The sequence below is a fragment of the Furipterus horrens genome, unplaced genomic scaffold (genome assembly GCF_987537825.1).
Source record: "Furipterus horrens unplaced genomic scaffold, mFurHor1.1.pri manual_scaffold_2, whole genome shotgun sequence".
NCBI lineage: Eukaryota > Metazoa > Chordata > Mammalia > Chiroptera > Furipteridae > Furipterus > Furipterus horrens.
The window spans coordinates 21,988,492-22,016,242 of record NW_028327172.1 but is presented as its reverse complement, the minus strand read 5'-3'; the positions used below and the strand labels follow the sequence as shown (position 1 = coordinate 22,016,242).

The 27,751-nt window shown below is 36.0% G+C and overlaps 1 protein-coding gene and 1 non-coding gene across 4 annotated transcripts in view; one reads left to right on the top strand and one right to left on the bottom strand.

Annotated features, from left to right (window-relative positions):
* QSER1 (glutamine and serine rich 1) overlaps positions 1-27,751 on the top strand; it is a 62,590-nt gene that overhangs the window by 25,840 nt on the left and 8,999 nt on the right. Inside the window, exons 5-9 of one of the 3 annotated variants that reach the window (XM_090262924.1) lie at positions 11,137-11,441; positions 12,562-12,678; positions 13,673-13,806; positions 15,168-15,382; positions 20,947-21,084. In XM_090262924.1, the coding sequence (XP_090119050.1) occupies positions 11,137-11,441; positions 12,562-12,678; positions 13,673-13,806; positions 15,168-15,382; positions 20,947-21,084 (909 nt within the window). Of the gene's footprint in view, positions 1-11,136; positions 11,442-12,561; positions 12,679-13,672; positions 13,807-15,167; positions 15,383-16,799; positions 17,032-20,946; positions 21,085-27,751 lie in introns of those variants that run through there. The other 2 variants (XM_090262935.1, XM_090262943.1) reach the window with 2 other exon arrangements.
* On the bottom strand, positions 10,779-10,882 carry LOC150018003 (U6 spliceosomal RNA). The gene has a single exon (XR_016509420.1). It is a non-coding gene; the product is annotated as a U6 spliceosomal RNA (small nuclear RNA).

The window sequence follows — 27,751 nt, the reverse complement described above, 5'->3', positions numbered from 1 at the left end:
ATTTTTTCTTTTATGATTAATGCTTTTCGTCTAACCCATGGTCAAAAAAATATTCTCCTGTTTTCTTCTAGAAGTTTGAAAGTTGCATTTTATATTTAAGCCTATGATCCCTTTTGATTTGATTTTGTATAAGATACAAGGTATGGGTTGAAGTTACTTTTTTTACATATAGAAGTCCAGCTTTTCCAGTACAATCCTTTTTCCATTTGATTGCCTTTGCACCTTTGTGAAAATTAGTTGTGTTTATATGAATATTTCGGGACTCGGTTCTGCTATGTTGACCTATGTGTTCATGCTTTCACCACCACCACAGTGTATTAATTGCTGTAGCTTAACAGTAAGTCTTGAAATAAGGCAGTGTGAATACTCCAAATTTGTCTTTTTCTAAATTGTTTTGCCTACTTTTAGTTCCTTTCCATTTCCATATAAAATTTCCAGTCAGCTCTTGGCATCTACAGAAACTCCTGCCAGGATTTTGATTTCCTTGGATCTCTAGCAATTTGAAGAAAACTGAACTGCTAACAGTATATTGAGTCTTGCCCTGACTGGTGTGGCACGGTGGGTGTCAGCCCTGCAACCAAAAATCGCCTATTCAATTCCCGGCTTGATTCCCAGTGAGGGCACATGCCTGTGTGGCAGGCCAGTTCCCCAGCTGGGGATGTAAGAGGCAGTCTTATCGATGTTTCTCTTCACATCCATGTTTCTCTCCCTCTCTTTCTCACTTCCCCTCTCTCTAAAAATAAATAAATAAAACCTTTAAAAAAACCCACCAATATATTGAGTCTTAACAATTTATGAACATCTTTAATTTCTTTCACTAGTCATTTGTGTAGTTTTTGGCATATAGGTCCTGTATGTGCTTTGTTAGGTATATTCTGGAATATTTTGAGGGTGCTATTTATTATAATTTATACTTTTTAAAGTTTTCAAATTCCAGTTTTTCCTTGGTAGATTATAAAAATAAAGTTGATTTTTATATGTTAATTTTTAAATCCTGTGCATCTGTCCAACTCATTCTAGGACTTTTTCTTTTAGAGTACATAGGATTTTTTACGTAGGACATGATGTCATTTGCAGTTAGATTTATTTCTCCTTTTCCAATCTCATGATTTTTTAGTTCCTGTCTTAATACACAGGCTAGGATTTCCTATACAATATTTAATGAGAGTGGTAAGTTTGGACATCCTGATCATGTTCTTGATCTTTGGGGGAAAGAAATCAATCTCACCATTAAGTATGATGTTAACTGTTGGTTACAGAAGTGCCTTACATTTTTTAGTTTGCTGACAGCTTTTATAATGAGTGGAGGTTGAATTTTGTCAAATGCTTTTTCTTTACCTGTTGAAATAATTATGATTTTCTTATTTAGTCTGTCAATATGGTGAATTACATTGATTTTGAAATAAAGTTGTGGCCTTGCATTCCCAAAGTAAACTCCACTGACTTTGATATATTTTTTGATACATGGATGAAGTCAGTTTTCTAATTTTTTTGCATCCGTGTTTACAATGGATATTAGTATGTACTTTTCTTTTTGTGGTGCCTTTATCTGGTTCTGGTATCTCATTATTGTTGATTCCATAAATGAGTTAGGGAGTGTTCCACTTTTGTATTTTCTGTAAAGGATTTGGTAGTGTTATTTCTCCCACAAATGTTTGGTTGAATTTGCTAGTGAACCATCTAGACCTGGAGTTCTCTTTGTCAGAAAGTTTTTAACTATTAATTCAGTTGGTTTCCTAATGCTGAACCATTTTAAAAATTTATTTGTTTGTTTGTTTGTTTTTAGAGAGAGGGCAAGAGGGGGAGAGAAACATAGATGTGTGAGAGATACATCAATCGGTTGCTTCAGTTGCCAGGCATGTGCCCTGACTGGGATCGAACCTGTGACCTTTTGGTTCGCAGGCTGGTGCCCAATCTACTGAGCCACACCAGCCAGAGATGAACTATTTAAAAAAAACAAAACAAAAAACTACCATTTACTCTACTTGGTCATGATGAATTATTTTAACCCTTGTAAGATTTAAAGTTTTTTTATTTGGGATTTTTACACCTTGATTCACAAATGAAAGTAGCTGCTCCTAGGTTTGTTTGTTTGTTTGTTTAGTCTTATTTGTATTCAGGAATATTCTAATCTTTTAAATTGAAGAAATTTACCACATGATGGGGATTTTTAAACTTTCTAAGAATATATCTGAGACTTTGCATTGTTTTTCCTGGGGTAGTTATATCTAGCTGGGTAAATTTAAGAAAGGTATATTTTCTAGGAAAATCATCTCTTTCAATTAATTTTAAAGTCAGTTGTTATAAAATTGTACATAGTATTCCCTCATAAGTTTTTAATCTCTCTGTATTTATGAGCTTTCTTGCTCTAAATGATTATTTGAATCTTTTTGCTGATCAGTCTGTGAAAAGTTTGCCTATTTAATGATTCTTTTCAAGGAACCAATGTCCTTTGCTTGTCCCTGTTACCATTTTTTACTTACTTTTTCTTAATTTCTGCTTTGTCAGTTCTTTTTCCTATCTTACCTGGGTTCAATTTAATATTCTCTCTTTGGCTTCTTGAATTTAGTACTTAGTTAATGTTTGTATTTGCTTTCTAACTAATGGCATTAAAGTGTTGGTATTCTTTTTGTACCACATTCTATCTCTGCCCCTCTGGTTTCAATGTGTGATGCTCTCACTGACCACTCTAAATGCTTTGTCATTACAGTTTTGATTGCCTTTTTAATCCAGAAATTATTAAGAATGATAGTTTTTTTTGTCTGTTTCCTAGTAGGTTTTGGTGTTTGTTGTTTTTGGTATTCTTTTATTACTAATTTGTGGCCCTGTCATATTGTCAAGGAAATATGGCTTAAATAATGTCTGCATTTTTAAATGTATGGAAATTTTATTAGTTTGGTAAAAGGTCAATTTTATAAATTCCATGAGTACCAAGTGATAATAGGTTTCATTTGATAATATTTTTTAAATCCTGTATATTTTTAATTTTGTTTAATAAACTATATTAGATTATATAAGAAAATATACGTGTATGTATTGGAGGTAAATGACAGATCTAGAATTTGCCTTAAAGTATCCCTGCAAATGTAAAAGTGGTGTTGGATGGATAGAGCAAAGAAGTTTACCGAAGTGTTCGTGGTTGTTAATGCTGGGTTATGGTATACGAGGGCCTAGATTTTCTACTTTTGTGTTTGTTTGAACTTTTTAATAATAAAGTTTTTTAAAATCCTCCCATCCTTATTTGTTTTTAGACTGCTTGATCTGTTGATTCCTGAAAAAGGTGTTAAAGTTTTCAACTATGTTTTATTATTTATCTAATACTGTTTACTTGATATGATTTGAACATATATAATCAGGTGCACAGTATTTTACTAAAGTTAATTTTATTTCATAATAAAAATTTTTCCCATTTAACTTCCCATTTTTGTTTTTAATATTGTCATACTAATTTTACTGTTAATTATTAGAATATTTAGTCTATTTTTTCATGTTTTATGGCTTTCAGAATATTTTTTATGAAATAAAACTCACATGCGGAACTGTAACACACATAAGGAAAACACAAATAACAATGTCTCCAGCTTAAAATTTTTCCCCATAAATTTGAAAATGCAGATATTATTTAAGCCATATTCCCTGACCACAATACAGTAATTTGATAAAAATATAGCAGAAAGAAAAAGAATAAAGATATAAAGAAATAAAAACAAGTTTGAAAACTTCTAAATAACTTGTTATAACTTCTTCTAAACAGCTCATGGTTTATAAAGGAAACCACAACTGAAGTGACAAACCACTCAGAACGAACAGTGGACCATTATATTTTAAAACCAATGGGATGTGCCAAGAATGTGGGGCAAAGAAGGAAACTTATGATGTTAAATGCCACTCATCATATAGCAAAAAAAGTACAAAAATAAATTGAGTATTAAGTAAAACCCAACTCATAACTTCTAGAATTAACCATTATCTGAGTTGGGTATGGTAATCACTTCCTTGCTTTTCTTTTATAATTTTACCATCTGTGTATGTGTATGCATCCGAAACACTATGCTTTCGTTTTGGGTTGTTTTAGAATTTCATATAAAGGCTATCATACAGTATTGATATGTTTTTCCCTTTACTCATTTGGAAGTTATACATTCTTTTAAAAAATACTTGCTTAACTGTTAATTATGGAAAATTTTAAACATAAACAAAAGTACAAGGATTGGTATAATTCAACCAATTTATGCATCACTGTTACAGTAATGATCAGTACGTGGTCAGTCTTGTTTCATTCTTATCTCTACCTACTTGCTGATTACATAGCTTACTTTGGGGAGTATTGTCATCTTTACAATGTTGAGTCTTTTCATCTATCAACATAGGGTATTTCCTACTTATTTAGACTTATAATTCTTTCAGCAATGTTTATAGTTTTCAGAGTGTAAACTTTGCACTTCTTTTGTTAAATTTGTTTCTAAATATTTTCTCCTTTTTGATGCCATTACAAATGGAATTATGTTCCTGAATTCATTTTTGGATGGTTCATTGCAAGTATATAGAAACACAATTGATATTCATATATTGATCTTGTACCCTCTAAGTTGCTGAGCTTATTTATTCTAATGATTTTTTAGTGTAATCCGAAGGATTTTTACATGGAAGATCATGTAATCCGCAAATACAGTCATCCCTCAGAGATATTGCCGGTTCAATTCCAGACCATCAAACCATCAAACCATCAAAGTAAAGCGAGTTTCACAATAGAGCAAGTCACATGAATTCTTTGGTTTCCCAGTGCATATAAAAATTATGTTTATACTATACTGTAGTTTATTATTAAGTGTGCAATGGCATTATATCTAAAATTTAAAAAGCAAACAATATATATACCTTAATTAAAGCGTATTTAGTTGCTAAAAATAACGCTGCATTGACTCTTCCTTTTAACAATTTCATTGTGTCATGTGATGCTGTTTGAGAGCATTTTGTCCACAGTAGAACTTCTTTTAAAATTGGACTCTTCTCAGACCTTACCATTGCCTTATTAACTAAGTTTATGTAATATTCAAAAACTTTTATTGTCACTTCCATAATTTCACCTGAAAGAAGCTTCTCGTTATTAAAGTTGAATCATGAGATTGCAGCAATTCAGTTATATCTTCAGGCTCTGCTTCTAATTCTAATTCTCTCTCTTTTTTTTTAATATGCTTTATTGATTATGCTGTTACAGTTGTCCCAATTTCTTTTCCCTTTGTTCCCCTCCCTCCAGTTGCCGCCCCTCCTTAGTCCATGCCCATTGGTTGTGCATATAGTTCTTCTCAACATCTTCCTGTCTACTCCACTCCCTCCTACTATGCTTCTTAATTCCTGCATCATCTCCCTCCCTTTCCCTCCTTCCCCCACCATACTGACCTCCCCCCATAATGTTCCCCATACCTATAATTGTTTTCACACTCTCGTTGCCTACTTAGTTTGCCTTTGTTTCGGTTCCCTAGCTTCTGTTATTGGTTGTTGTGATACAGTTTTCATTTTAATGTGCATAGTTTTGATCCTCTTTCTCCTAAACAAGTGCCTTTAACATCTCATATAACAGTGGTTTGGATCTGATGAACTCCTTCAGTTTTACTTTGTCCTGGAAGCACTTTCTCTGCCCTTCTATTCTGAATGACAGCTTTGCTGGATAGAGTGATCATGTTTGTAGGTTTTTGCTTTTCATGACTTTGAATATTTCTTGCCAGTCCCTTCTTGGCTGCAGAGTTTCTTTTGAGAAATCAGCTGATAGTCTTATTGGGACCCCTTTGTATGTAATTCTCTTCTTCTCTCTTGCTGCTTTTAAGATTCTCTCTTTATCCTCAATTTTTGACATTTTGATTATAATGTGTCTTGGTGTGGTTCTCCCTGGGTCTAGTTTTTTTGGAACTCTCTGTGCTTCCTGAACCTTTAAGTCTGTTTTCCTTCCCCAAGTTAGGGAAGTTCTGCTTCATTGTTTTTTCACATAATTTTTCAATTTCTAGTTCTTCTTCGCCTTCTGGAAACCCTGTGATTCGGATGTTGACCCACTTATAGCTGTCCCATAGGTTTCTGAGCCTCTCCTCATTTTCCTCACTTTTCATTCCCTCTTTCTGCACTGGTTGACTGTTTGTTCCTTCCCAATGTTCCGATTTGCTGATTTGACCCACGGTTTTCTTTCCCTCACCACTAGTTTCAAATGTGTTTTTGTTCATTTCAGCAGGACTAGCCTTCATTCCTTTGCTGTCTTGTTTAAGATCTGCTGTCAGGTCTGTAAGCATTGTTATAACCAAAGCTCTGAACTGTGCCTCAGAAAGATTTCCTAGCAGCTGCTTCGTTAGATTAGATATTTGCTGTCTGGTCAGCTGCGTCACCAGGATCTCAATCATGATCTGTGCCATCCTGGCAGTTTTGTGTTTACCTTTGCTTCCTGGGTGTGCTGTCACACCTTCTATGCTATAGGGGGTAGAGCCCTGTGCACTCGTCACAACTGGGCAACCCTTCTCACCACGCTGCGGTGTTTTGTGTGGGGGCGGGGGTCCAAGATGAATTTCTGCCATTCACTCTGCTGAGAGACCAGTAGCCTCTCCCTCCAGGCCTCACAGTCCAAGGCAATGGTGGTCTGCCTTCGCCAGCATTGGAATCGAAAGCTGACGGGTCTAGTCTGCAGCTAGGGGTGCTCCCCAGGCGCTCTCGCCTCCCCTTAAATACGGGTGTGTGTGCTTACTGCCGTCCCACTGTTGCCGCTGCTGCTGCCTCCAGCACAGCTTGACCTCTCTGCCCCAGTTTCGCTCCTCCTACCCATCCGGACAAGCACCACTTCTTTATAACTTCATACGTTGGACTTCCATTTATTTTCTGGTTTATCTGGTTTTGCGGTAGTTGTATTCCTTCTTAGTTGTGGAGGGAGATGGAGTGTGTCAGTCTAGACCTCCATCTTGGCCGGAAGTCCTCTAATTCTCTTGATATTTCTCTCATATATGCACTTCTTTCTCCACTGAAGACTAACCCCTAAAAGTCATCCATGAAAGTTGGAGTTAACTTTTCCAAACTCCTGCTAATGTTGATATTTTGACCTCTTTCCGCGAATCATGAATGTTCTTTTTTAATAAAGATTTTGTTTATTTTCAGAGTGAGAGGGAGGGAGGGAGAGAGAGAGAGAAGCATTGATGTGAGAGAGAAACATTGATCAGTTTCCTCTCATATGCGCCCTTGTCCAGGAATGAACCCACAACCCAGTCATGTGCCCTGACTGGAAATTGAACCAGCTACCTTTCGCTTTGCAAGATGATGCCCAACCAACTGAGCCACACCGGTCAGGGCTGAATGTTCTTAATGATATCTAGACTGATGAATCTTTTCCAGAAGGTTTTCAATTTACTTTGCCCAGACCCATCATAAGAATCACTATCTATGGCAGCTACAGCCTTATGATATACGTTTCTTCTTCTTTTATTAAATTCTCACTTGAGGACATGTTTTATTGATTTTAGAGAGAGAAACATCAATTGGTTGCCTCCTGTACAGACTCCGACTGGGGATCAAACCCACAACCTTTTGCTATACAGGACAACAATACAACCAATTGAGCCACCCATTCATGGCTGAAATATATTTCTTAAATAATAATAGGTAGTCAAAATTACTCCTTGATTCATGGGCTGCAGAATGGATGTTCTGTAAGCAGGCATGAAAACAACATTAATCTTGTACTTCTCCATCAGAGCTCCTGGGTGACCAGGTGCATTGTCATTGGGCAGTAATACTTTGAAAGAAATCTTTTTTTCTAAGCTATAGGTCTCAACTGTAGGCTTAAAATATTCAGTGAACCATGTTGTAAACAGTTGTGCTGTCATCCAGCCTTTATTGTTTATTTATAAAGCACAGGCAAAGTAGGTTTAGCATAATTCTTAAGGGCCCTAGGATTTTCAGGATGGTAAATAAGCATTGGCTTCAACTTAGAGTCACAAGGTGTATCAGCTTTTAACAAGAGGGTCAGTCTGTCCTTTGAAGATCTGAAGACTGGCATTAACTTCTCCTCTCTAGAAGTCCTAGATGGCATCTTCTTCCAATAAAAGGCTGTTTCACCTACATTGAAAATCTATTGTTTAGTGTAGCCACCTTCATTAATTATCTTAGCTGTATCTTCCAGATAACTTGCTGCAGCTTCTACGTCAGCACTTGCCGCTTCACCTTGCACTTTTATGTTACAGAAACAGCTTCTTTCCTTAATCCTCATGAACCAACAACCTCTGGTAGCTTCAAATTTTTCTTCTGCAGCTTCCTCACATCTCTTGGCCTTGAAAGAATTGAAGAGAGTTAGGGCCTTGCTCAGGGTTAGGTTTTAGCTTAAGGGGATGTTGTGGTTGGTACAATTTGTACCCAAACCACTAAAATTTTCTTCTATCAGCAAGAAGGCTATTTCGCTTTATCATCATTTGTGTGTTTATTGGAGTAGCACTTTTAATTTCCTTCAAGAACTTCTTTTTCATTTACAACTGGTTGGCATAAGAGGTCTGGCTTTCAGCCTATCTTAGCACTTGACATGAGAGAGAGGAATGAATGAAAAAGTTTGAAATATTGGGAGAACTACCAGATACAGAGACATGAAGAGAACAAATGCTATTGGAAAAATGGTGTTGATAGACTTGCTTGTTTCAGGGTTGCCACACACCTTCAATTTGTAAAAATGCAATATTTGGGAAGTGCAAAAACAAAAATACCACCACCATAAAACAAGGTATGCCTGTAGTTTTCTTTCTTCAAGCATCCTTAGGAATCAGCATCTAGTTTTTTACCACTTAAGTGTGGTGTTAACTGGATTTTTGTAGATAGAGGCCCTTTATCAGGTTGAAGAAATTCCCTTCCATTTTTAGGTTGTTGAGTGTTTCCTATCATGCAAGTGTTCATTCATTTCACTGAATTTTACCAAATGCTATTTTCTGTGCCCATTGAGATGATCCCTAAGCATGCATTCCTAGGAGAAAACCCATTAGGGTCATGATGTATAATTCTTTTTATATGTTGGTGGATTTTCTCACATTTAGTTGGATAATTTTGTGTTATATTCATAAGAGATACTGGTCTACAGTTTTTTCCGATATTTTTGTCTGGTTTAGCTATTGAAAGAATACTAGTCTCATAAAATGAGTTTGGAAGTATTTCCTCCTATTTTTTGGAGTTTCTGATGGATTGGTAATTCTTATTAGACTGTTGGGAGAACCCATCTGTGAACCCATTTTCATCTCATGGCACACATAAACTGATTACTAAAAGTCAGTAGCACAACGAAAGGTATATTTTTTTGCCAATCTGACAAAAAATAACCATAATTTAGATTCATTCACTCTGGATGGCTATCATTGTGTTGGCTCTTGTCAGTCAGTGCCCCTGACTGAAGAGTCAGGTATTGCATGTTTTAAATTTTTTTGCTGTATACTGGTTGAAAATTTCTGATCAAGTCAGATGTTCTATTTCTTCTTGAGTCCATTTCATTAGTTTGTGTCTTTCTAGGAAATTTGTCCATTTCATCTAAGTTATTAGGATACAATTTTTCATATTATTAATTTATAACCCTTTTTATTTCTATAGCTTCTAGTGCTGATACAAAATATTTTGGAGGTGTTGTTTTCCTTTCCCACATCCAGTTTGCTTTTCTTCTAGCAATTTTTCACAGCTTTGGTCAGATGACTCTTACTTATCTTGCATCACTTTTGTGTGTCTATTTTTTTAAAAATATCTTTGTGCTTTTTTAAAATTTAAGTTTCTTTTTAAATTGTTTTTCAGTTACAGTTATCCCATTTTCCTCCCATTTCTGTCCCCTGTCCTGTCCACCTCCCCATCCCAAACAGTTATTCCCCTCCTGTTGTCCATGTCTGTGGGTCATTTATACTAATTCCTTGAATAGACCCATGCCCTTCCTTCCCCCCTTCCCCTCTCCCATCCCTGTCAGTCTGTTTCTTGTTTCCTTGCCTCTGGTTCTATTTTGCTCATTTGTTTTGTTCATTAGGTTCCTGTATTAGGTGAGATCATATCGTATTTGTCTTTTGCTGCCTGGCTTATTTCACTAAGCATAATATTCTCCAGTTCCATTCATGTTTTTGCAAAAGGTAGGCGTTCCTTCTTTTTTTACTGCTGCATATTATTCCATTGTGTAAATGTACCACAGTTTTTGATCCACTCATCCACTGATGGGGACTTAGGCGGTTTCCAGCACTTGGCTATCGTAAATAGTGCTGCTGTGAACATAAGGGTGCATAAGTTCTTTTGAATTAGTGTTTTAGGATTCTTCGGGTATAATCCCAGCATGGAATTGCTGGATCAAAAATAGCAGTTCTGTTTTTAGTTTTTTGAGGAAATTCCATACTGTTCTCCATAGTGGCTGCACCAGTCTGCATTCCCACCAACAGTGCACTAGGGTTCCCTTTTCCACATCCTCGCCAGCACTTGTTGTTTGTTGATTTGTTAATGCTGGACATTCTGAGCAGTATGAAGTGCTATCTCACTGTGGTTTTAATTTGCATCTCTCTGATGGCTAGTGACATTGAGCATCTTTTCATATGCCTATGGGCCCTCTGTATGTCCTCCTTGGAGAAGTGTCTGTTCAAGTCCTTTGCCCATTTTTAATTGGATTGTCTGTCTTCTTGGTGTTGACTTGTGTAAGTTCTTTATATATTTTGAAGATCAAACCCTTGTCTGAGGTATCATTGGCAAATATGATTTCCCAAATGCTCGGTTCCCTTTTCATCTTGATGATGTTTTCTTCCACTGAGCAGAAACTTAAAAATATGGAACACTCATGAATTTGCATCTCATCCTTGCGCAGGGGCCGTGAATCGTCTCTGTATCGGTCCAATTTTAGTATCTATGCTGCTGAATCGGGCACTCTTTGTGCTTCTTAAGTGGACTTAGGGTCAGTGTAGTTCAGTGGAGGTTCTCAGTCTGTGATTCTCAGCACTTTGATCCTCACCACTTTAATTATTGAAAATTTAGAACCATTCTTTAATTTCTTACTGCAGTTTTGATTGTTTCAAGTAATGTGATGGCAAAATAATTGTGTTTTGTTTTAAACTCTTAGGGTTTTACTCAAAACAGGTAAATGTTTAATTATTTGTATTTATTTGCATTTGCTTGATCCAGTTTCAGAATCCATACAGGTGGCAACTACTAGCCTACTTGACAATACTGCTGGTACTGCTGGCACTTCCTCAACCACTTTGGGTGCATCTTCATCTGCAGTAAATATCCTGGAAAATAAAAGCTCTGCAGAACTCCCCAAACCCATTGAACTTGATGGTCTTCCTTCAAACCAGTGTGCAAAAGGACAGGACACTGTTGCCATAGGAGGTTTTACAGATGATGATAACACAGAAAGTGGAGGAGAAGGCCAATACAGAGAACGTGATGAATTTGTGGTGAAGATAGAAGACATAGAGATTTTTAAGGTGATGTGAATGTTAACAGATATAAAGATTACAGTTTAGTAGGAGTGCCTTTATGATGACTGTAATAGCATGTATCTAGCTTGAATTGCAAAAAGTTATATTTTCAATTACTCTATTGTAATTGTTAAATAATAAAATCACTAGTAGATATCAGATATTGTATAAAAGAAAATAGGTTAAAATAATCTTAACCTATAACTGAGTTTAACATATTTCTGACTAGTCAGCATGTTATTTATGTACTTATTGATTAGAGCAGTTTTGAAATGTTAATTGTTTTTCAAGGCTCCCAACTAATTGTATTATTAGGAGTATGGAGGGAATAGCTATTTATCTAATTCTATAGTTTTAAAGAAAGTAACAGGAATATAATATAAAAGTAGAATTAGATTTGTTTTTATAATTTCAAATTATAGGACCATGAGTATAATGTTAAGAGTTTTTTCCTTTATTTTTATATATTGATTTTAGAGAGGGAGAGAAACATCAATTTGTTACTCCACTTATTTATGCATTCATTGGTTGATTCTTGTATGCTCCAGATGTGGGATTGAACCTGCAGCCTTGGCATATCAGGCTACGATGCTCTAATCAACTGAGCTATGTGGCTAGGGCTACAACTTCATACAAGAAAATTTTAGCTATATTTAAGAAAACCCATGTTCGGGTTTCTGTTTGCTTGATTTTGGTTTTATTTTTTAATTGGGGTGGAGAGGAATAACATTAAAAACTACAAAATTCAAATTATCTATATTACTGTTGTTCACAGTTAACTGCTGTTAATATTTAGCATATTTGTTTCTAATCTTTTTGACTATGTATAGACTGTTATAAAATTGCATGAGTAATATATGACAGTAGTATCACATTAGAGGAGAATTTTCCAGCAGCTATATACAAAAGGGTAATGGGCTACTTGCATGTTGGTATGCTACCTATTTGTGAAAGAATTTAAGTAGAGACTGAATAGCCAGCTTATAAGAATGAGTATAAAAGTTCAGCTAGGTAAAAGATAAAAGGTTAAGCTACATAATTTTTAATGATTTCTTTCAGCTCTGAGATTCTATAAATCTAGACTGTTGCTAGTGTTTGTAAATGTAATTAATTCTGCTTATTACAGGAGGCTTTAAAAACAGGAAAAGAACCCCCAGCTATCTGGAAAGTACAAAAAGCTTTATTACAGAAGTTTGTTCCTGAAATTCGAGATGGGCAAAGAGAATTTGCTGCTACAAATAGTGTAAGCCAAAATGCTTGTTTATATTAGTCTTCTTCTTCTTTTTTTTTTTTTTTTTTTTTTTGACACTGATCCTGGGAAAAATAAAGTGATTTAAATTTAAACATATTTTTTATATTGAGCATTTCTAATATAAAATAGCATAAAATTTGAATAACAGAGGACAGGCACACCCCAGAGATATTGCAGGTTAAGTTCTAGACCATCACAATACTGCCATTGTAATCTTTTTGCTGGTGGAAGGTCTTGCCTTCAACTTGTTAAAAAAAAAAAAAAAACACTTCTCTGTGAAGCAAATAAAACTAGATATACCTGTATATGATACTCCGATGGTCTGGTTTTAAAATAAAATTAATTTATAAATACCAGCTACTTAAAACTAAATCACTTCATACTGTTGCTTAACTTTTTCTTTTTTCTTTTTCCTAAGAAAGGAAAGGAATTAGTGCTAGTCTGTGATGAGTTCAGAGGGGCTCAGAGACTTCTTTTTTTTTTTTTAAGATTTTATTTATTTATTTTTAGAAAGAGAGGGAGAGAAACATCAATGTGTGGTTGCCTCTCGCACACCCGCAACTGGGGACCTGGCCTGCAACCCAGGCATGTGCCCTGACTGAGAATTGAAGTGGCGACCCTTTGGTTCACAGGCCCGTGCTCAGTACACTGAACCACACCAGCCAGGGCTCAGAGACTTTTATGTTGATTATTCTGCCAGTCAAATACCCTGATTTACCAGAGGACTTGCAGAAGTTATTCTTTTGTGCTTATGTACTTGTTTAATACCATTGAGTAAGTAAGCATCTGATGGTTAGCCAAATGAAATTGCTTCTATGAATAGGGCCTGCAGTTAAGGACCGTTTTTATTGATGGTGAAATTAGCCTGGCAAGAGCTGCATTTTGAAAAACTTGAAGGATGGTTATGTGACAGTCAAGCTGACAAAGTAATATATCCATGTACAGAATGTATAATTATGTAATTCAAAATGTTTCTTTTCCTTAGTACCTTGGATATTTTGGAGATGCAAAGAGTAAATACAAAAGGATATATGTGAAGTTCATTGAAAACACAAACAAAAAGGAGTATGTCAGAGTGTGTTCCAAAAAGCCAAGAAGTAAGCCTTCACAGACTGGCAGGTATTTACTTTCTTATGTAACATATATGTGTAGTAATTATTGGAAGGCTCATTATTAGTGATGTCTTGTACAAAGAATTACATCAATTAAAGGGACTGATTTTTTTCATTATATACAAGTCTAAAAATTCAGTGCTGTATGTAATAATTGCCCTTTTGAAGTAAAAGCTCATGCTTTTGTTGTGGGATGGGTATCCTTTCTTTCTGAGTCCTTTTGGTGTCACCCTAGTGTAGTGAGGAAAGAAAAGAATTTGGAGTCAGAAGGTTTGAGTCCAGATTTTTGTGACCTAGTCAAATAATCTTTATTATATATAAAATGAAAATATTAATGGTGTCAAATTGAAAATGTTCTCAAATATTAAAAAATGTAAAAAAAATATATAAGACCTATATATTATTAAGCAAGTATACAACAGGATTATAATCATATACTAATGTAACTCTGAGTTGTCTGGAGCATAAATCTGAAAGAGAACTAACAGCCATATGCTTTGTGATCTGTATGGAAAAGGGGATGTAACTAGTTATTCTCAATCTAGTGCTAGGAAGGTCTAGTTCATTTAATTAATTAAAAATTTTAAAAAATTTAACCTATTGGATTTTTTTCCCCATTACTATTTAGTCCCCTGGTACCTCAGCAATCACTACACTGTTGTCCATGAAGGTCTAGTTTAATTAAAATTCCAACTTAATTGGAAACAGCATACCTTATTTTTATAATGGAATTTAATCCATTCAAATCTCAAGACCTAGCACACAGGAAATCTTAAGGGGCTCTAGGATAGATGTAGTTAGTTGGGTCTCCATATCAAAATCTGTACCATCTGTGAGAGTTTCTGATGTTCAGAGCTAGATGTGGCTATCAGGGGTTTGTGATGCATTATTTCCCAAAGCCCATTGATCATCTGTTGTACAGCCTCAGACTTGGGAAAGTGAGTTCATAAAGAGAGGGAGTGATGAAGAGAGAAATAGTGATTCAATTAATAGCCCCTTAATAACTGTTAAGGAATCTATTTCCAGAGAATCGGGGAAATCATCACTGGAGATGTATAGGACTTGAGCTTTATTTTGGAGGTATTGTTGAGGTAGTTAAACTTTTCTTCTCTGGTGTTTCTTTTTTAAAATATTAAATATTTTATTGCTTATGCTATTACAGTTGTCCCAATTTGTCCCCCTCTGCCCCACCCCCCGCCACAGTCAATCCCTACACCGTTGTTCGTGTCCATGGGTCATTCATATATTTTCTTTGACTAATCCTTTCACCTTCTTTCAACCAGTCCCCACCTCCTCTTTTGTGTGTGTGTTTATTTTAATTTGACAAGATTTCAAGAGTGTTAATGAAGTCTGTTTATCACATTGCAGAACTGTTCAGGCTAAGCCTAGTAATAGCAGTAAAACTTCTGATCCTCCAGCACCAAAAACTGCAACTACAAAAGTCCCTTCCATGAAACCCAAAGGTAAACAGCTAAAAGTAAAGGCTGAGCCACCACCAAAGAAACGGAAGAAGTGGAAAGAAGAATTTTCATCATCCCAATCTGACTCATCTCCTGAGATCCATTCTAGTAGTGATGATGAGGGTGAGTTCTCCATTAAATGAACACCTTCATTACTTGAATTATCTACATTAATGGGAGGGAGTAGTGATGCTGACAAATCAAAATTATTTAATTTTTAGGGGATTTAGCTACCTAATTAAGTTCTGCTTAGACTTTTATAAAAATAAACTCACTTTTCCTGAGCAGTTTGCCCACACAGGTGGCCTTGTAAAATAGAAAAAGCAATGAACTGAAAGACCTTTTTGAGTTCTAGCCTTAGAATGCCAGTTATCTCACCTCATTGGGTAGGATGAGAATTAGATCACATGATTTACTAAGAGTCCTCTAACTCTGAACTTCTGAGTTTGTATTTATGCTAGAAGAGTAAAGCCTAGTAAGCAGCAACTCTGAAACTATATATAGCAATATATAAAATAACGTGGGCATCCACATATATGGCATTTTTGTCAATTATATAATGCATTCTACCATACTATACATTATATAGTATGTGACATAGTATAATGCATACTGCCACTAGCTGGCTGGTTGCCCATGGCTAAGCTAGGTAACCTCTCTGTGCCTTAATTTTATAACATGGAAAGGTTGAAATAGATCAGCAGCTATCTTTTTTTTTTTTTAACTTTAGAACCATTGTACATTTTTAAAAACTGTTGAAGACACCAAAGACCATTTATGTAGGTTAGATATAGATACTTTATTATAAATAAAACCTGAGGTGGTTGTAAAACACAAGAATACTACATCAGTACACATTCCATTAGCCATCAAACTTACTGTATAATATAGGCAAGAGATTTCAAATGGCTCAGTAGTCTAGAGCAGAGGTGGCAAACTATGGCCAGTGAGCCAGATCTAATCTGCAGCCTATTTTATAAATAGTTTTATTAGAATACCGGTCCATTTGCATATTTTCATATAGTTGCTTTTCAACTACAGTGCAGGTTTGAGTAGTTATTATTACAGAGAGCACGTGACACTTAAAGCCTCAAATATTTACCATCTGGCCATTTACAGAGAGAGTTTGCTGAATGTTCTAAAGCATAAAGTAGAAGGTAGGGAGGAAAAGATGGAAAGTTGGTGGAAGACCATGTGTGTTATACTAAAGCTAAAAAGCTTTGTGTCCTGTAAGCAAAGGAGAGTCTTTGGAGGGATTGAGGTAGGAAACAACAGGAGAAATTTAAAATCGAATTACAAGACATCATCAGAGTTCAGGTATAAATTGAAAGTCTGAACCTAAATTCTGGCAGCAGGGATGGATGGAGGGGCGGGGACACATTTGAGAAATTTGGTTTGTAATCTTGGCAGAACTCGAATGGTGAATTGGATATTGGGGTTAATTTTTGTCTGGAATGGACATTACAAGTATCATTGCTTGGGAGTTGACCTTAGAGATTATTTGAATTGAAACAGAATCATAACAAAAATTCTTTTTCAGCCCTGACTGGTGTGGCTCAGTGTGTTGGGCGTCGTCCTGCAAACCGAAAGGTCGCCAGTTTGATTCCAGGCAAATGCCTGGGTTGCGGGCCAGGTCCCAGGTTGAGAGCGAGCATGTGAGAGGCAACCAGTCGATGTTTCTCTTGCACATTGATGTTTCTCTCCCTGTCTTTCTCCCTCCTTTCCCTTCTCTCTGAAAGTAAATAAATAAAATATTTTTTAAAAAAACAAAACTTCTTCACTGCATAAGTTGACTTAAAATGTATTGTTTTTAAAAGGTACTTAGGAATTGTTGTTTAGAAATGTGCTTATCAGAATTTATAAAGAAATTTAAATGCTTTGAGTATGTATGCAAGGCATTATACGTAATTTTTGCAGTTAGTATTCCTACTTACTGTTTAGAATACAGAAGTTTGGGTTCTGAGCTTACACTAAATTCCCCAAAAGATAAGAAGATAAAATTTTACTTTCTTTCCTTCCTTCCTCCCTATCTTTCCTTCTTTCTTTGTTTCTTTCTCTGATAAAATTTCCCTTTCATTGGTAACTTGAGTTACCACTAGGTGTCACTTAAAGTTAGGCAAACACTTTTAGTACATAAAAAGAAAGCAAACAATAATAAATATAAATTTATAAGCTGATGGTTTCCAACCTGTTTGTTTCAGAACTTCTTTATAATCTTCGAATGTATTGACGATTCCAAAAACAGTTAAGTTTTTGTGGATTATATCAATGATAATTACAAAATTTTAATTAAACAAATTTACAAAGTCTTTATTTAAAATAAAACCATTAGATATTAACATATATTTTTTGAACAACTGTATCTTCCTAAGTTAACAGTACTTAGAAGAGTGCATTTTCATATTTGCTTCTACATTCAGTTTGTTATATATTATTTTTGTTAAAATATATGAAGAAAATCCAGCCTTACATCAATATGTAGTTGGGAAAGAGTGTTTTAATTACCTTCTCAGATAATTATGGATATTTTTATTTGCTACTCAAGGAAAGATTTTTCCTTGTTAAACTTGACAAGTTGTAGTTTCTTAAACTTTTCTTATTTGTTACATTAAAATGTATTGGTTCATCTTACCTTTTGAATGTATCTTTCATCCATGAAAGGTTTTATAACATTCATTGGTCATATAAAGATACTTGTTTGCTCATTGATGTACATACTCCATTTCATTTTTTTCACTTAAAAAAGCCCCTCACCCAAGAATACATATTAATTTTAGAGAGAGGAAGGGAGAAAGAAACATCAGTCCGTTGCCTTCTGTATGTGCCCCAACTGGGGATCAATGCTCCAACAAATTGAGCCACTCAGGCAGGGCCATTTTTTCACATTTTAGAAAGTTGTAAAATACACAAAATTTGCCATGTTAACCATTTTAAAGTATACATTCCAGTGGCAGTAATTATATTCACATTACTATGCAACTATCACAACTATTTTCAAAACTTTTCATCATGCCAAACAGAAACTTTGTAACTATTAAGCAGTAACTCCCCTTTTCCCAGCTGCTGGTAATATTTAATCTACTTTCTGTCTTCATGAATTTGCCTATTCTAAATCTTCCATGTGTGTATCTGGCTTACTTTGTTTAGCATAATATTTTTAAGGTTCATCCAGGTTATAGCATGCATAAGAACTTCATTTCTTTTTATGGCTGAATACTATTACATTGTAAATTTATCCACTGTATGTTCATTTTGTTTCTTTATCTGCTGATGGACACTTGGTTTGTTTCTACCTTTTGGCTATTGTAAATAATGCTGCAGTGAACATTGGCATACAGATACTTGTTTGTGTCCTTGTTTTCAATTCTTTGGGGTATATACCTAGGAGCGGAATTGCTGAGTCAAATGATGATTGTATGTTTAGTTTTTTGAGGAACCACTGAACTATTTTCTACCATGGTTACATGATTTTGCATTCCTGCCAGCAGTGCATTGGGTTCCAATTTCTTCACATCCTCACCAACACTTGTTATTGATAGTGGCATCTCATTGTGATTTTCATTTGTATTTTCCCTTACCACCAACGACTGAGGATCTTTTCATGTACTTGCTCATCTTTGCAGAAAAGTCTATTCGGATCCTTTGCCCATTTTTTAATTGGGTCATTTCTCCTTTTGTTCTTTAGTTTTAGGCATTCTTTTTCTGTATTCTAGATATTAAACCATTATTAGATACAGTGGTATCTCGGTATTCATTGTTAATTCATTCTGGAACTCGTCACGAGTGCTGAAATTGACAAGTACTGAATAATGAAGCATTTTCTCTTGTGAGGCACTGTTGTGACTCCTACACATTCTAGCAAGAGCAACGAGGCCCGAGCAAGCACCAAGTGCTAAAACATTTTTTTCTTGTCAAAATGTCACAAGTACAGGGTTTGATGAGTTCTGAAGCCGATGAGACCGAGGTATGATTTAAAAACATTTTATTCCATTTTATAGGTTGACATTTCACTTTTTGGATAATGTCCTTTAATGCACAAAAGTTTGAAATTCTAATGAGACCAAATATATATATATATTTTTTTTGCTCATGCTTTCTGTGTCATATTTAGAATCCATTGCCAAATCCAAAGTCATAAAGATTTACTCCTGTATTTTCTTATAAAAGTTTTATCATTTTAGCTCTTACATTTAGGTCATACATGTTTACAGTATCAAAATTAACATTTATTAGTACTACCACTGTTCTCACTGATAAAGTCTTTAAATATTGGGACATTGTTAAGCTCACGGTGGCAGATATTAGTTTTCCAGAATTCTTATTTTCACTTAAAATTTCAAATGTTATTATTGGCAACAAATACTGTTAATTATTTTCCTTGAAGTGACAGAGTCATTTCATTAATTTTTAAGGAAATATATGCTAAGTACCCAAGTCTGAATAGGGATACTGTGTCTTTCAGTTGTTCTTTCAGATAAAAATGATGTCCCATAGGGGAAAAGGTGGCTAGTTTATTTTGTGATTCACAATCGCAAGGAAGGTCTTCCTGGAAATAACCGGCATCCTTTATAGCAGAACTGCTTGATACAGACCTCTAATTTCATTACACAGAATATTACTAATAAGAATATTAAGTTATTCAGTAGGAAAGATATAATACAATTAATAATTTTTACTGTGCTTTATCAAGGACTAGTGCGTGAAACTGGCTTTTTTCGCCTCTTCAAATCCATAGCAGTGAGATGACAAAGTCATGGCAAATATATGGCTACTAGTGCAGTTTGGTTTTACTTCCTTAATTCATGCTAAGTAAGGCACCAGCAGTTATACCCAACATTTCCAAACGTCAACAGGGTAAAAAAGGTATATAGTATCTTAATATTAAGAAAACAGTTTTGACATCAGAGATCCCTGAAAGGGTCTTGGGGAAGACCCCAAGGGTTCCTTGCACTATACTTTAAGAACTGCTGTTAAAAGCTGTGATAATGGTTATACATTGGAATGGGAAAAAGTAAAAATTGAAACACTTCAAATCTTGCAGTTCTTGCCATTGAATTTTAGTGAAGTTTTCTAAGCATGGGCTATGTTTACATTTAAAAAAATCTTTAAATGTGTCTTGGCCCTAGACTAGAATTTTATAGTAATATAAGTATAGAAGTAAAAAGAAGAGATTATCTATTAACTCATTCACTGGACGTCTTACAGTCTCTTTACTACTTAAATACAGAGAAACCGTCATTCTGGAGTAGCACAACCTAGTAGCTAATGTCTGTGGTGGGCTGGAGACAGACAAATAGGGTCCAGGGAGGCTTGTGTTTCCAAATGCAGGGCTGGCATCGGGCTTCAGAGTCACCCAGGAGCCTTCGGTAAAGTATAATATTTAAGACTCATTGCAACTACCACCGCCTGCCAAAAGATTGTGTTTTAAGTCTGACAATCTGATTTGTTGGTGGTGGTGGTTTTTTGGTTTTTTTCCTTTTTTTCTTTAAAAGCTCCCTGGTGATTGAGATGCGCAAAGCAGCTTTGAGGCCTTTTCACCCAGGTGATTTTAAAGCAGAGTAGGAGAACCTTAATTTGAGAAATTTATCTATAGCCTTTCATCTGAGTACAGGGTCTTGTTATAGAGAAATATGTTTTTAAAGTTGTCAGGAAGGAATATTTAATATTTCATCTTTTCTCCCTCCCAGAGTTTGATCCTCCAGCTCCCTTTGTCACTCGCTTTTTGAACACAAGAGCAATGAAGGAGACATTTAAGAGTTACATGGAGCTGCTTGTTAGCATTGCCTTGGACCCTGACACAATGCAAGCCTTAGAGAAGAGCAATGGTACAGTCTGCTAAGTAGTGCTTCCTGGGTCTTCTATTCTTGTCTTTTAGTTATGTGTTTCATATATGGTTTTTCTAATACATACCTATACTGTCAGTCAGCAGATCTGATATGTATATGTGTTCTATAAAATAGGAATATCTTTTCATGAATTGTCTGGATATTTGAACAACTTTATATTGGATATATTTTTATTGATTTCTACTCAGGGGGAAATTAAGTAACTACCCAATAGTTTCTTTAAATTCTAGAATCCATCATCCTCATAATATTTCACTAAATGTCTGTATCACATGAAAGATCCAGATATCAATATATTCTGTTTTCAAATAATTGGAAAGATGAATCAAATAATAATGGTATAAAAAATAAAACTGTATATTTGTATCTAGTAAAAGATACATTACAGAGTAATTATTTTTTAATCTATTAGTAAAACTATATGCATTGGGTTATATTCTTTAATATTATTCCTTTATAGGTACTCCTCCTTTAGTATTTTTTTCTTGTTGTAAAATAGGGATGAAATTATCAATGTAAGAAACATTTAAACCCGTAGAGATTTTTTGGTTAGTTTATTTGAGCTGAACTGACAATAGCCAGGAAGCAAAACCTCAACGAGTTCAGATAATAATGCTACAGAGAAGGGCAGTTTCGCACCTTATTTTATATATTACAAACAAGAGAGGAGGCATAACTGGGTTACATGAAATCCATTGGCAATAGATCAGGGAAGTGGGAGGAAGCAAAGCAGGGAAACCTCTGGGATTGGATAAAGTAAAACGATAGACACTTTTACACAGGTGGGTACAGGATAGATAGTAGTCAACAATTAATATGATGACGATAGCAGTGAAGGGATCTGTGGTCACCCCCTGGTGCCAGGCTCCTGCTTTGAGGGCTTCGGAAAAAGGAAATTTGATGTTCCAAAGGTATGTTATCATAGATGCAAAAAGACAACAGACAGACTCAGTTAAAGTAAAGACTGACCTTTGTTAGGGAAAAATACTGGCCAAGGACATGACTACCTGCCATGAACTGCTTTAGTTACAAAGTCCTAATTTCAGACCATCCTGTGTGGGTTACTTTAGGTATCTTTGAGTTTGAAAGCTCACCGTGCAGGCCTCCCCTGAGCTTGTCAGGTTTAGTATGTGGCTCCCCCTTTCTTTTACACACCCCATTTTGCTCATAAATCAATTCACAGAATGCATTGATGACCAACCTTTTGGTTGGATGACAAGGTCCCACAGTGCTGGGAAGGCTTATTTCTAGGAAGTCTGTGTCAGTGTTTATCTTGTTGAGTGATGGACCATTGGGAATGGGGCGAGACCATAACCTTGGGTGGAAGTCTAGGCCGAATTTTTTCCAAAGTGAAAGGCAGGTAAATGGGAGGCAGTCAGGTATGTGCCTTTATTAAGAAAACCCTGGATCATTTCTAACCTATGAGTTACCACAATTCAGATATTGCTGCCTGTCTCATTTTTTATATTTTGTATCTGGTATAACATTCACTTACAGTTTAAGGGCACATCATACACCTTTTCAGTTTTTATAGTCTGATCATAAGATGGGTTTTTATTTATTATGGCCCATTTACTTCCCATTGGAAGTACTCTGGTGCTGTCATTAATTTGATTTCTGATAGTTTTGTAATTGGAAGTTGTAACCTTAAGTAATAACTAGGGCCAAGGCTGTAAGGACACAGTGGATAATTTAAAAATTGTAGAGGCCAGAATAATAGGAAGTTTTATAAGTAAGTTCTTCTGTGCCTCAGCAGCAATTACAGATGGCCATGTTTTTATAGTCATTTCAGCTTTTATATGAAGTAATAGTAGAACTTGGGTTAAGGGGTAGGCACATTTAGGATAAACTATTTTTTTAACCTTTAAAAATATACACGTCATACTCCCAGTCAAGATGGTGGCAGAGGTAAACATGACTCACCTCACACAGCCACATCAAAATTACAAATAAGCAATAGAACAACCGTCATTGAGAACCCTCAGAAATCGAACTGAATGGAAGTCCTGTAACTACGGAATTAAAGAGAAACCACATTGAGAATTGTAGGAGGGGCTGTTCCCACACCCACATGTAGCAGATAAAAATCAGGAGGGATATCTCTGCAACAAGGGGTCCCAGGTCCACAATAGGCCCCCTAGGCCAGGATTACAGTGCCAGGAAGGTAACACCCTATAACTTTGGTTGTAAAAACCAGTGGAGATTGAGGCTTTGGAAGACAGAAAATGCTGGAATCCCAGGCAGTTCCTCTTAAAGGGTCTATGCACAGACTTACTCAGATTCACTTCCTCTGAGCTCTAGCACTGGGGCAGCAGCTTTAAAGACTATGGGGAGAAACAGAATTGTCTGGCATCCCGATGGGAGCTGGGTGGGGCAGCTTTCTCCCAGACATGTCCTGGCAGAAACCATTGTTCCTTTTCTGAGCCCTCCTTCCACAGAGCCAGCAAGAGGGTAACATCTGAGACTCTTATCAACTTGGCTCACACTGTTTATCCCACCCTGGTGATTTCCCTGAAGCCCTGCCCCACTCAACTTCTAGGCTCACCCAAGTTGTTTCCAGTGGCTTATCCATACAAGTGACTTGTCTTGGCTCATGCCTCGGGTTTTCCTAAATTACCTTGAAAAAGCAGTATCTGGCTTTAGTGAGCCCTGTACCTCTTGCTAAGTTGTCTCAGGCCTGGCACTGGCAGCAGCCAGCTTCGGTTCATACTTGGCCTCTCCTGGGAACCTCCAAGCCCAGTACAAGTAGCAGCCATCCGCAGATAGCTTTTTAGCTAATGCTTTGTGGCCCTGGAGAGAACATGAGTGGTGGCTGACCTTAGACATACCAACAGCAATCAAGACTCAACTGCAGGGGAAAAACAAAAATTGGGATTAGACATTTGTTATAATAAAAATATTCATGTGGAAAATCTATACAAAAAAAGACTCAACTGCATACAACAGGAGGGTATACACAGCCCTCTCAGTGGGCGCACCTTGAGCACCCAGCTTGGTAAGAGGGAGGCTTGGTCACTGCACCCTACACGACGTCTACATTAGGCCACTTCATCAAGGCTGGGAAATGTAGTAGCTCTCCTTAATACATAAAAACAAGCACAGGGAGGCTGCCAAAGTGGGGAAACAAAGAAACATGGCCCAAATGAAAGAACAGTTCAAAACTCCAGAAAAAGAAATAAACAAAGTGGAGACAAACCGTCTTCCAGATGCAGAGTTTAAAACACTAGGTATAAGGATGCCAAGGAACTCAGTGAGGACCTCAACAGCATGAAAAAGATGCAGTCAGAAACAAAGGAGTCCTGGCTGGTGCAGCTCAGTGGATTGAGTGCTGACCTGTGAACCAAAGGGTCACCAGTTCAATGCCCAGTCAGGGCACATGCCTGGGTTGCAGGCCAGGACTCTGGTCGGGGGCCTGTAAGAGGCAGCAGCTTGATGTTTCTCACATCGATGTTTCTCTCCCTCTCTTTCTCCCTCCTCTCTGAAAATAAATAACATCTTAAAAAAAAAAAAAAAGAGCCACAAAGTTTAAAAAGAAAGAAAAGGAACAAAGGGTACACTAATTGAAATAAAGAACAATTTACAGGGAATCAACAGTAGAGTGGATGAAGCCAAGAATAAAATCAGCAATTTGGAACATAAGGAGGCAAAAAAGAATGAATTAGAACATCAAGGGAAAAAAAAATCTAAAAAGTGAGGATAATGTAAGGAGCCTCTGGGACAACTTCAAGCATACCAACATTTTCCATCATAGGGGTACCGGAAAGAAGGAAAAGAGCAAGAAATTGGAAACCTATTTGAAAAATTAATGAAAGAAAACTTCCCTAACTTGTTGAAGGAATAAACATACAAATCCAGAAAGCACAGTGTTCCAAACAAGCTCGCTCCAAGACATATCATGATTAAAATGCCAAAGGTTTAAATACAAAGAGACTTAAAAGCAGCAAGAAAAAAGCAGTTATCTACGCATGAACACCTATAAGACTGCATTACTGTTCAAGTAAATTTGTAATCTTCCCAGGTGAAAGCAAGGAGGTATACAAATAAAACATAGTTGTTATTTTGGCAGAGCTTCCCATGTAACTTCAAGCATCTGAAAAACGTTTTATAGGAAGAGAATAAATCCTTGAAATATTTTAGGGCCCATTGGAATGATTCAAAGTTACTTTTCGGTTAAAAAAGTCTCTTCAAATTTAAACTTTGGGAAGGTTTGTCAAATATACTTAACCAAAAGACCATAACATAAACCTTTTTATAATTCCAGGTAAAACAAATACATATTTCATGGTAGTGACTCTAAAAGACATTAAACTTAAACTGGTTTTAATATTAAATACTTTGTCCAGATCACAAGATCCTGTTATATAAATTTTAATTTCTTTAGGCCAATAAAATATTATATCCTAGTAATGCCATCCAGAGGCAGAAAAACAAAAGCACTATATGTAATATATAGATAAACATATTACATCAAAACAATAAATATCAAGACATCAAAACCATAAATATCCAGACCATACACATAATCTGAATTACTAATTTTTGCATAGAATGCAAGAGCAACTTCAGCCATTTAAGGTTTTAGCTTAAGTTTACAAACTTCAAACTTTCACAACCTTCTATAACACTTAAAACTTTCATATTTTTACGAACCTTATCCATTCACAAATAAGCATCTTTAGAACTCTTCCTTCTTCTTGAGGAATATTTCCATCTTATGTCTTCTGTTATCAAAACCATACAATTTCTTTCCAACTTAATTTGAATTCTTAACTTTTAGAAACCCCAATTTCCGTAGATAACCTAAAATAAGCAACTAGGGTTCCCTAAATTGATTTTTATGAACACAAAACCTGTAGAAACATAGGTTCCTCTATTGGCAAATATGCTCAATTTCAAGAAACATTCCTCTAACAAAGACATTTATTAACAAGACACTCATTAACAGCTTCAAATCTACTCCACAGCCTCTGCAACAAAATCCAAAAGCAGGCGAGTCCAAGACTTTAGCAACCAGTTTTTAGATTTTAAAAATATATATCCAGTAACTAATCAGGATTCACTAATTTTGAAAGGAATAGCTGAAATAAATTGATTTGATCAGATATGGCTAAGGCTTTTTCTTTCTTTTCTCCAACCCCTTTGATAAGATTTACCTTCCAAAATTTTCATTTAAGAGATTGTCCAGCCCTGCCTGGTGTGGCTCAGTGGCTTGAGTGCCTGCCTGGGAATCAAAGGGTCATTGGTTTGATTTCCAGTCAGGGAACATGCTTGGTTTGTGGGCCAGGTCCCCGGTTGGGGGCTTGTGAGAGGCAACCAACAGATGGATGTACCTCTCGCATGTTTCTCCCTGTTTCTCACACCCTTCCCCTCTCTTTAAGAGGAAGTAAATAAAATCTTTAACTAAAATAAAATAAAATAATAAAAGTATTGACAAAAAAAGAGATGGTCCAGATAAGAGTTTTTGGAGACCATTATTTACATTTCAAAGACAGACCTTGGTTTCAGAACATTTGAGGGAAGGATTAGGGGGTGGCATTTATTAGCTTCAGAAGCCTAGTTTAGCTCCGAAACAATCTCTAAAAATTCTTATTAATTTTTTAAAAGAATTTGACTCTGCTTCCAGAAGATTCTAATTTTCAAATCAAGATATTCTTCCCATTCATTGAGTTTAAGAGCTGACATTTTCCTAATTTTGCATGAAAAACATTTAGATGCCAAAAGAAAACTGCATTTTGTCTATTTTAAGTTGATATCATTTCTAAGAGTTAAATCTTTCCATTTCTGTAATGCACAAGCACATCAAGGCTTCCTACCAGGAATATTAATGAGGACGGGAGTCTGGGATTTTCTGGCCTTGGAGGCACAATTTCCCATCTTAATTTTAGTTTTATTTTGGCATCTGTAGATTCTGCACTTCAGATGCTTTAGCCAGAATTAAAACCAGACACATTTTTTCCTCCAGTCCCACTTTAGCATGGGTTCTGTCAACCCTTAATTTTAGCTTCACCTGGCAGATTTAAAGACAGCTCAAATAAAGTCAGGGCTTCACACCTTAAAACAGGGAAGTTCAGTATTCCAATTGAAACTCGCGTAAGTTCACTTTTTACAAAATGAGGAGGGGTGAGGCCCAATGGGCCCCTGCTGGTACCTAGCTAGTAAGTGTGGGTCTGCAAGGTGATCCTGGGAGGGCTTCTTTGGAATCCTGCCAGCTACACCAAGTAAATGTCAATCTAAGAAACATTCAAACCTGTAGAGAAATTTTGGTTAGTTTATTAGAGCTAAACTGACAACAATAGCCAGGAAGCAGAATCTCAACAAACCGAGATAATGCTACAGAGAAGGGCGGTTTTGCACCTTATTTTATACATTACGACCAGAAAAGGAGGCAGAAGTGGGTTACATGAAATCCATTGGCAATAGATTAGGGAGGTAGGAGGAAGCAAAGCAGGGAAATCTGGGATTGGATAAAATAAAATGATAGACACTTTTATACAGGCGGGTACAGGATAGATTATAGTCAACAAATAACGTGATAATAGCAATGAGGGGATTTGTGCTTGCCCCCTTGTGCCAGGCTCCCGCTTTGAGGGTTCCGGAAAAGCAATTTGACTTTCCAAAGGTATGTTGTAGTTGCAAAAAGACTCAG